Here is an 11,277-nt window from a genome sequence, read left to right as displayed (position 1 = left end):
TAACTCAATTAGGATTAAAAAATGTGTAATTAATGTAGATAGGTTCCCTCGTTGAACATTCTATTTTGGAGCTTTCATAATACGCAAGCACAAACGCAAGATACGATTAGATTTCCCAAAATGGAAAACATTGTTTTTACATTTTTGTCCTTTTCATTTTTAGCACACAAAAAATCATCTTTATAATAGTTCAATCATCTCTTGAAATTTTCAACAGGGGCAAAATCGTCATCAAGACTAACAATCTTTCACGTAAGGCTCCCCATGATCATAATGCTTGCTACTGATAAATAGACAGAAGGCAGAGGATGAAGTTCCAACCGCCAAGCTTTGAGCGGCGAATGAACGCCAACAAAAATGGCGCAGTATGTAGGAACAGACGAGATAGAGTCGGTGAGAATCGGCCTATCAGAACTCAGTAGAAGCTTAAAGTCTTCTCTAAGGCGTAAGACATCTTCAAGTTATAGAGGCAGTAGGAAGGATGACGACCGGAAGCTTGTTTCCGACGTTGAAATTGCTCAACAATGGGCTTCCATTGAGAGACTTCCGACCGTTGACAGGCTTAAGGCTTCATTGTTCGATAAGGAGGGAGAAGGGAAGATTGCGGGTGGTGAGGGAAAGAGGGTGGTTGATGTTACGAAGCTTGCTCCGGTTGAGAGGCGTGTGTTTATAGAGAAGCTTATTAAGCATATTGAGCATGATAATCTTAAGCATTTGAGGAAGATCAGAGAAAGAATTGAACTGTAAGTGTTGATGTACTTCGCATCTTTGAATTTTATGATCTAGGCCAAATTTTGCTGCTTTGTTAATGTACTTGTTGAAACTTTGGTTTTTTATGATGGTCTTATGAGGTTTCAATTTACCATTTAGATAAGGAATGTGGTCTTCTAGTAATTGTTCTTTGCTGTCTGCTAGTTTGGAACTTTACTTAATATGCTTATGGAAGCTTGCCTCAAAGGAGTCTCTTGAGTAGCAATGAAAGGTTTTCATGCACAAGAGCGCATGAGTTTAAATCCACTTCGATGGAATTTTAAGATTAAATTCTTACCTTACCTGGTAGAGTGATTGTGGGCTAATCACTGTCTCATTAGTTCAGTCCCGAAATTGAACACAACGTTGATCAAGTGTACTTCACTTTCGGAAAGATAATTGGAGTATTTAAAATATAATTGAAGTTTTCGAGTTCTAATTATTTTGGGTTCTCGGAAAGTTTGTAACCTTACTAATCTTGTTATTGGAAGCTGAATTTATACCATATCGAGTTTGGTTTACCTAATGAGGTCTGAACTCAGTATTTATTGAAGTGCTTTTAATTTCAATTTCTGTGTGGATATTGAAGTGCTTTTACTTGAGGTCTGAACTCAGTATTTATTAATCTGATTTTTTTTTTTTTTTCTGTTTCTAAATGTGAATAGACTTGAATGCAGTTGTATATCATGTTTTTACAAATTTATGACTTATCTGATTTTAATATGGTAGAGTTGGATTGGAATCACCGATTATAGAGGTGAGATATAAGAGTTTGAATGTGGAAGCTGATTGTGAGATTGTTCATGGAAAGCCCCTCCCAACTCTATGGAATTCTCTTAAGAGTTCGCTTTTGGTAACTATCTACATTTTCTGTTGAGCCATAAAATTGAATCCATATAAGTGCTCATCTGACTGTAAATAATTTTTTTAAATTTAAAACAGAAGCATTAATTCGTCCTTGCCTTAAATTTTTCATTTGAAAGTTATTCAAGATGCAGCTCAGCAGTTTTGAATGATTTTATTCGTTAGTTGAAATTGAAGCTTGTTTTACAGGTCCTCCCGAAGCTTATAGGTTTAAAGTCAAATCAAACTAAAATAACCATCATTAATGATATCAGTGGCATCATTAAACCAAGAAGGTAACATTATAATTTTTTTGTCAATAGAATTAACTCAATTTATGAATTGGTGTAATCTCTTCTGGGTTAATCATACTGATTTGCTGCTATTATGTATGTGGCTAAATTGTCATTGTGAGTTCCAATTTTTGCTGTAAATTGATGTTACCTTTAACTTATATTGATCTTTCCAGTTCTACCTTGTGCTTCTCCACTTTATTCACCTTCTATCAATGAAGCTTGTTGTAAGAATTTAAGCATAATGTTTCATAAAAATTATTTTTTCTGGACCAGTATGTGTGGTTTCGCCCTGTCATGTAGTATGAAGTTTAAACATTTAAAATTTTTAGTAATTCTATCACCTTGTTTTTGTGATATGAGCTGTGCTTTTAACCATGCTTTTTATATCCTATTGGTGGAATCTCTACATAATATGGAAATGCCTTACATAGTAGATGCTAAAGTTGCGTTGCAATTTTACTTCAGAAGCCAATTATGTGGCGGATTCTACTCACCAGTCTGTATGCAATAGTTTAACAATATTTTGTTGCACTGGATTATTCAATAAAGTTGATAGACAATTAGGTGAGGTTTCACTTTGAAATGCTATATCAGAGAATAGACTGAATTCTGATTGACTTCAGAGGTGATGAGGAAAGCCTCTTTTCTGGTAGAATTTTTATAGAGGAAAACTTTAAAGGCTTTGGAGGATATGTAACCAAATGTGTACTTAAATATGCTTGAATTTTTGCAGGATGACTCTTCTGCTGGGTCCCCCAGGTTGTGGGAAGACCACCCTTTTAAAGGCTCTCTCAGGGAATCTTGCCAAGTCTCTGAAGGTATCAGAATCTCTTTGCAACTCGCCATCATTTTAAATGCATTTCAAATGTTACTGTCCTGAGTATGCCATATCTTGAATCTATAACCAAAGACCTAACCTGCAGAAACTTGATAGAATTGTAAAAGAAACTCTCCAGGAATCGCAAGTGCACATTTTTAATATGTTTCTTCATTTTGTAGTATTTGAGCATACCTCACTCTTACACTGCACAGATGCATTCTGCTGCACAAACCGAATGTTCCTCTCCTTTCTTTCTACCTCTGAGAGAATCTAGCCTACTTTTCTTAGATTACACCAGTTACTTTTGCAAGCGGGATCAAGTCTATTCCTAGCCATATGTTTACTTACTTTTATTTTGATGCAAGGTGGAAACTAATAATTTTTTCAGCTAATCTATTTGTCCATTGTTTGTCTTAGTTTGATGTCCTACTCTTCTCAGTTTTGCTTCTGTTTTCTCCAAAGGTGACAGGGGAAGTTTCCTACAATGGTTACCAGTTGGATGAGTTTGTTCCTCAGAAAACATCAGCTTATATAAGCCAAGAGGATTTGCATATAGCAGAAATGACTGTGAGGGAAACACTTGACTTTTCTGCTCGATGCCTTGGTGTTGGAAACCGAGGAGGTAGGCTTCCTTTAATTTAATTCAGTTAAGTTTTACTTGTAGCCACGTTATCAATTCCCACAAGTAATTAATGGGTTGACACGTTCTGCCTCTGCAGATATGATGATGGAGTTGAGTAAAAGAGAGAAAGAGGCGGGTATTGTTCCAGATCCAGATGTAGATACTTACATGAAGGTATCTTTAGCATATTTGTGTAGTTCAAAATGATGTTTTGTTCTATATGTTGTTGGTACGTTTATGAAATGTTAAAGACAATGGTTGTTTTAACAGGCAATTTCTGCCAAAGGACAAAAAACAACCCTTCAAACAGATTATGTTTTAAAGGTATTTCTCTTTGTTTAATCTGTAAACATTCTTTTTATTTTTGGTTCATTTGCATTGCTGCAAATGTTTTAAATTAATATGTTAACTTTCTTTCTGGCTCCCCAGCTCCTTGGACTTGATATCTGTGCTGACACATTGGTGGGAGATGAGATGAGAAGAGGTATCTCTGGAGGTCAAAAAAGGAGATTGACTACAGGTAATTTTTTTTGTAGAAAGTTGAAAGTTTTAGCTTTTTGTACAATGCATCTGCTTTATGTCATACTTGGCAGTATTGTTTATGGTATAACTGATTCATAAGATTAGATGCATACTACGATAAACCTTGAAGGATTATGTTTTCATTAAAATATGCAGGAGAGATGGTTGTCGGCCCCAAAAAAGCCCTATTTATGGATGAAATATCAAATGGTTTAGATAGTTCAACTGCATATCAGATTGTTGCTTGTCTGCAGCAGCTGGTGCATATTATGGACGCTACTGTATTGATTTCACTTCTTCAGCCCGCTCCAGAAACCTTTGAACTCTTTGATGACATCATTTTGATGGCGGAAGGGAAGGTTGTGTATCAAGGACCACGCGATCAAGTTGTAGAATTTTTTGAGGACTGTGGATTCAGTTGTCCTCAAAGAAAAGGTGTAGCAGACTTTCTTCAGGAGCTAAATGCATTACAGCTTACAATCATATCTTTTCCATGCTCAAATGTTAATTCTACTGCCTTTTATCTTTAATTCAATTTTCTGGCAGGTGATATCTAGAAAAGACCAAGCGCAATACTGGCACCGAACTGAATATGCTTACAATTATGTTTCGGTAGATATGTTCTGTCAGAAATTCAAAGAATCTCCTCTTGGTAAGAAGCTTGATGAGGATCTCTCAGTGCTGTATGATAAATCCAAAAGCCACAAGGATGCTCTTTCCTTCAATGTGTATTCTCTTTCTAAGTGGCAACTACTTAGAGCTTGCATGTCGAGGGAATATCTTCTCTTGAAGAGAAATTATTTTCTCTATGTATTCAAAACAACCCAGGTTCTTCCAAGCATTCTATTGTTTCTACTTTCCCTTTTCTTTTTTATCTCTGCGAATTTGTTTTTGTCAATATATTGTATTTTTAAATTTCTCGAACAAAGGCTTGAAAATTTTGAAACATGTAACGGAACCTCTTGTTACAGATTATTATCATTGCAACTATTACCATGACTGTATTTTTGCGGACTCGGATGGATATTGATGTTCTTCATGCAACTTACTACATGGGTGCCCTGTTCTATGGACTCATGATACTTCTCGTTGATGGTATTCCAGAGTTGTCTCTGACTACAGCAAGACTTCCAGTGTTCTTTAAACAGAAAGAATTGTACTTTTACCCGGCTTGGGCTTATGCAATTCCAGCCACTATTTTAAAAATTCCTCTTTCAGTAATTGAATCTGTGACATGGACATGCCTTACTTACTATGTCATTGGGTACAGCCCTGAGGCCAAGAGGTGAGTTTAATTGCAAAGTTTGTGTTTGGAAGTGCATTGTATCTTTCCTTACAGAATTACCATTTTTCTGTTTAGATTTATCTTATTTATGGTTACATTAAATAACATTTTTTTCAATCATCAATCCGTGCCCCAATATCTAAAGCTTATCATCAAACATTCTCCAAAATAACAACATATTGGATTATTAAGATTAACTTTGTTAATCTTGCATAGCAAATAAAAGAAAAGATTACATACTCAGGATATAAATTCCTCGACAATATATATTTAAATTCACTCTTCAAATTATTTAAAACTGGTGGCTGCAGAAAACTTCTGATTTTCTGGAGGTTGAGGCTCTGATTTTTAATTGATTGCTGTGATTTTAGGTTTTTCTGTCAGCTCATTCTACTTTTTGCTGTCCACCTTACCTCTATATCAATGTTTCGGTTTTTGGCATCAGTTTGTCAGACTCTGAATGCTGCTATGACAGCCGGTGGTTTTGCATTATTAGTAGTCCTAATATTTGGTGGTTTTGTTATCACACATCGTAAGGCTATTTGGACCTTCTCCAGTTTGATTTCAGAATCATCATCCAAAAGAATAAACTTATAATGTATTGTTGGTTTCAGCTTCCATGCCTGGGTGGTTGAAGTGGGGTTTTTGGGTTTCCCCTCTGTCATATGGAGAGATAGGCCTCTCTGTAAATGAATTTCTTTCTCCCCGATGGCAAAAGGTGAGCTCTCATTGGAAAAAGTTCTGGTTCTTCTAATTAAAAAACCTGTGCAACAATCTGTCAGCTAATGAAACTATTAGTTCTTTTAACTGTTTCTTATGTTGATAGCTAGATGGTACTTTTATCTACATTAAAATCTAGAGAAAGCAACTCATTCCCTTTATGTGCTGCTTCATGAGGTTGTAGAAGCTGCCCACAAACACTACCATAGGGACGCAAGTACTTGAAAGTCGTGGGTTAAACTTCGATGAATATTATTTCTGGATAGCATTGGGTGCCTTGTTTGGCCTTGCTTTACTGTTCAACTTTGGGTTTATCTTGGCCTTAAGTTTCTTAAAGCGTAAGTTCATTTGGTTATCATATATTAACTTAAGAAGAATCAATTCTACTCTGGTTTGTTCACTGAGCTGAAAACTAATGCAGCTCCTGGATCATCTTCTCATGTGATGATTTCACAAGAAAAGTTGGCTAAGATTCAAGGAAGTCAAGATTCCAATGATGATAAACTTGTGGAAGAAAAGTCTAAGAATTCTCCTACGAAAGGTGAATTTAATTGCTTAGTTTTATTTCAGATTTTTGTCCATATTTGTTCTAGTTGTATTTGTTTCACTTTATTGTTTGATATTATTTTATCATGTCTTATCTTAAATAACAGGTGGGATGGTCTTACCTTTTGAGCCCTTATCAGTAGTTTTTGAGAATGTGAATTATTATGTTGACATCATTGGGGTACTTCTCATTAACCATTATACATTCACAATCTTTTTCATTGCTTGATATTTGAAGGCATTAAATCTCATACAATCATTTATGCATGTTCTTTGTCTTTAACTTTAATTTATTTCCCTTCGGTTTTAGGAGAAGAAGAAACTCCAACTACTTTCTGATGTTACTGGTGCATTAAGGCCTGGTGTTCTTACGGCATTAATGGGTGTTAGTGGAGCTGGAAAATCTACTCTTTTAGATGTTATTGCTGGAAGAAAAACAACTGGCTATATTGAGGGGGAAATAAAAATTGGTGGGTATCCGAAGGTTCAAGAAACATTTGCAAGAGTTTCAGGTTACTGTGAGCAAACTGACGTACATTCTCCTCAAATCACTGTAGAAGAATCTCTTATTTTCTCTGCTTGGCTACGTTTGTCTCCTGAGATTAATGCAAAAACTAAGACAGTAAGAAGATTATTAATTTTTTTTTCACTAATTGTTCTGAGGTAATTATAATAAAGCTGCTGACATGTTTTAACAGGAATTTGTTAATCAAGTCCTTGAGATCATTGAGCTTGATGAAATTAAAGATGACTTAGTTGGCGTACCAGGCGTTAGTGGTCTATCAACTGAGCAACGTAAGCGGCTCACCATAGCAGTTGAACTTGTTGCCAATCCCTCTATAATCTTTATGGATGAACCTACAAGTGGTTTAGATGCACGAGCAGCAGCAATTGTCATGCGAGTTGTGAAGAATGTGGTTGAGACAGGGAGGACAATCGTTTGCACTATTCACCAACCAAGCATTGACATATTTGAATCATTTGATGAGGTAAAACAAATTTCTAAGATACTAAATGTAAAATTAGAATTTTACTGTGATTATAATTTTAGTATAGCTGAATAATATGATGCTTCAAACATTTTCTAGATTAATTTAAATATTATTCTTGCTATCATTACATAATGTTAATATGCTTTTATTGACGCATAACCTTCTTATTTTCAATGCAGTTGATTCTTTTGAAAAGGGGTGGACGAGTCAGCTACACTGGACCATTGGGAAGGAATTCATGTAGGCTTATAGAGTATTTTGAGGTTAGTTTCCTATAGTTGTACTATAATATGGCGATTAATATTATTCCTAAATGGAATCCCAAATTTCTCATCCTAAATGTTGTGTTATCTTATGTGGCATTGACATTTAATTTTACACCTAAACTCCTCATTGACACATCAAAGCCACTGAAGGTAACACATCACTTGGGATGGAAAATTTGGAATATCATTTAGGTAGTAGTAACCATACAATGCTTTTCCACCTACCTGCTTCTTCTAGCTAGTCTTTAATAAATCTTTGACTAAGCAACTTTAATTGACAGGCAATCCCTGGGGTGCCAAAGATTAGAAATAATTATAATCCTGCAACATGGATATTAGAGCTCACATCTCCATCCTCAGAAGTTGAACTTGGTGTAGACTTTGCCCAAATATACACAGATTCTGCTTTATACAAGTGAGTTCAATACAGAGCTTCTGTTCTAATGAGTAATTCTCAAATGTGGTAATGTGCTAAGTTGAATATCGCATCAATGCCTCAAATTTAATCATAAGTGAAGGCTGTTATGTGATTATATTTTCATGATCATTTAATGTCACATGAATATTTGAACTCTTGGTTGTCTTATCTATCTTGAAGAGAATGGGGAAATGATCATGCACATATTTGATTTGCAATCCAAAATTATATTTGATAAAAATAGCTATTAATTTAGTTTTTTGGATATTAATTCACTGTTTGTAGTCACACGAAGGCTCTTGTGAGGGAATTGAGTACTCCACCACCTGGTTCAAAAGATTTGCATTTCCCAACCCGCTTTGCACAAAGTGGTTGGGTGCAATACACATCTTGTCTATGGAAGCAGAACTTGTCTTATTGGAGAAGTCCGTCATACAACTTATTCCGACTTGTGCACACAGTTATAGCATCTTTGCTTTTTGGTGTACTGTTTTGGGACCATGGAAAGGAAATGTAAGTTTATTTGTTAATTATGATACACATTTATCATCAATTTATTTTATATTAATTCCTTATTGAAGGTGGGGCATGGAGCTACTAATTTGATGCAATGTATCTAGTAATGTCTTTATTTTTGGTTTATTTGTTGGTGAGAAACAGAACTTAGTGTGCTATTTGCTGTGGATTGCAAGTATCTAACTTTGATTTCTTCTTTTTCGTTTTACTCTGGCAGAGATACCCAGCAGAGCTTATTCAATATATTTGGCGCATTTTATGTTTCGGTGATATTCATGGGCATCAATAACTGCTCAACTGCTATACCCTCTATTGCAACAGAGCGCAATGTCATGTACCGAGAAAAATTTGCTGGAATGTACTCTCCCTGGGCTTATTCATTTGCACAGGTATAACAGAAACCTCTTGAAAGTTGAGCTCAACAGTATGAACTCTGTTTATTTTTTATCACATTACTTTGATTATATTATCTTAGCATTTTGTATACTTGATTTTGCAGGTGACAGTTGAGCTTCCTTACTTATGTCTTCAAGCAATTATATATGTAATCATCACCTATCCGATGATTGGATTTTATTGGTCGGTGTATAAGGTCTTCTGGGTGTTCTATGCAATGTTTATTAATATGACGTACTACAATTATCTTGCAATGCTACTTGTGGCATTGACGCCAACTCACATGGCTGCTTCAATTCTTTCCTCCGTTTTTTACACCTTCTTTAATCTGTTTTCCGGGTTTCTTATTCCTGAACCGGTAAGCTACAAATCCTATCAAGAGAAGTACATAAACCATATCAATTCTTAATCTATACATCTATGCATCTAAGTTGACTCAAAAAAGTTTATTTTCTTTGCAGCAAATTCCAAAATGGTGGGTCTGGTTGTATTATCTGATTCCTACTTCATGGACACTAAACGGTTTGATCACATCACAATATGGAGATATCAACAAGAAAATTACTGTGTATGGAGAAATAAAAAGCATATCGACCTTCCTAAAAGATTATTTCGGTTTTCACCATGATCGCTTATCTATTACGGGTGTCGTTCTTCTAATCTTTCCTCTTGCTATTGCCTCTCTTTTCGCAATTTGTATCGGACGGTTGAACTTCCAGAAAAGGTGAGACATGGGAGTAGACTTTAATGTTTGTGCACAGCCTTGTAAGCTGTACATATTCAATTTATATTTGTTCAGATTGTTGTTCACCGTGTAAGTTTCCAAATGTTGTTATAAAATGTTGTGAAGGATAAACTCATAGATTTATTTATATAAGCTATGATGTGATTTTCCAATTACATATTATATTATAGAAATGTCTCTCAGATCAAGTTCTTTGTGATCTTACTTTCTGTCTTTCCATTTAACTTGAAACTTCTTTCTTGCCCACCCGGATCAAAACTCAACATCTAGGATTTCAAATAGATGATCTTTTTATTGCACATTGAAAGTATGATACAAGCTCTTATATTCCGTATGGTTGGTTGAAAGAATTTGTTTTCCTCCAGTTAGCTCAGCAAGAGCCACTCCAAAGCGATAAACATCACTTTGACTTGCAGAATACTCTTGATCAAAGTATCAAAAGGTCCCTTATAATAATTGTAGTCATCAGGTGAGTTGGTCAATGAAAACAGATGTTGAAATTCCAAAGTCTGACGCTTTAGCTCATATTCTTCAAGTGAGTGCAGGTGCGATGTTCAAATTTGGACCATTGTAACTTCTTATTGTTGGAGTAAGGGTTTTAAATTCAATTGGTTTGACATTTATCAATGTAATTATATTTTATTAATTAATAAAATATTAATTGTTTTTTAATTCATATATGTGTCTTTTTTTTTATGATTATGCAAATAACATATCTTTAGATTGATAGAACTGTGACGAAAAGATCAGACAATTAATCATGAGAACTTTATGCACACATCAAGTAATCATTTTAGAAACGTCTATAATCTTGACATTACAATAAATAAGGGCACATGTGATGGTGATGAGATTATCATTGTATTAAGCAATCCTACCGAAAGGTGGTAACAGTTCTCATGTGTCGAAATTGTTCATAAATAGTTTGATGCAACATATGAGTGCATATTATAGATATATTCATTGAACTGACCGTATTAGAGGATATCCATATAGATAGTTGCTCCAATGTCTCTAGAATAAATCCTCTGAACACCGTGAGTGCATGTAATCATATGACTTGAGGTCATCAGATTGTCTTGTATAAAGATTAGTATGGTTTTATACTATCCAATGTACAATATAACTAGAGTATCATAAAGGTAATGAACGGTTATATCATAAGATACATGAACGCTACGGTTGATCAATAAAAGATTTGCCACTTCTGAGCACAGGAGAAGATATCTCACATAAAAATACTGAATGACATTCACGACTGTTTGAATTTATGGCCACAGTGGGATAAGGTTATTGCCTAATCCATGTTAATTATTAATTTGTATTAGTTCACACTGAGGAACTACTAAGATAGACAAATTTTTATGTCTCAGCCTCAAAAGCTATTAGTTGGCGAAAAGGATTAAATTGCATGTAATTGTGATGTTGTAAAAACTTAAGAGATGTTCGTTACATTCCATTGTCTAGGTAGCCATGATGCTTTGTTAGAGACTAATCTTAGTCAGTGTCTAAATTCAATCTGAATTCAAACATTATCGAT

General features: G+C 34.9%; 1 protein-coding gene across 1 annotated transcript; it reads left to right on the top strand.

The window, feature by feature from the left end:
• Positions 1 to 327: 327 nt before the first annotated feature.
• Positions 328 to 9,923, top strand: LOC123205028 (pleiotropic drug resistance protein 3-like). The gene is made up of 24 exons (XM_044621823.1): positions 328 to 743; positions 1,480 to 1,603; positions 1,804 to 1,889; positions 2,623 to 2,707; positions 3,172 to 3,331; positions 3,429 to 3,505; positions 3,602 to 3,655; positions 3,761 to 3,851; positions 4,010 to 4,317; positions 4,400 to 4,681; positions 4,825 to 5,138; positions 5,510 to 5,670; positions 5,753 to 5,856; positions 6,043 to 6,196; positions 6,280 to 6,399; positions 6,512 to 6,585; positions 6,715 to 7,026; positions 7,103 to 7,393; positions 7,576 to 7,659; positions 7,944 to 8,077; positions 8,366 to 8,593; positions 8,814 to 8,985; positions 9,096 to 9,350; positions 9,454 to 9,923. Exons 1-24 carry the CDS (start codon positions 358 to 360, stop codon positions 9,718 to 9,720), a joined length of 4,323 nt encoding a protein of 1,440 aa, XP_044477758.1. The 5' UTR covers positions 328 to 357; the 3' UTR covers positions 9,721 to 9,923.
• Positions 9,924 to 11,277: the final 1,354 nt, after the last annotated feature.

Source organism: Mangifera indica, unplaced genomic scaffold (genome assembly GCF_011075055.1).
Source record: "Mangifera indica cultivar Alphonso unplaced genomic scaffold, CATAS_Mindica_2.1 Un_0001, whole genome shotgun sequence".
NCBI lineage: Eukaryota > Viridiplantae > Streptophyta > Magnoliopsida > Sapindales > Anacardiaceae > Mangifera > Mangifera indica.
This window is presented reverse-complemented; position numbering and strand designations above follow the sequence as displayed.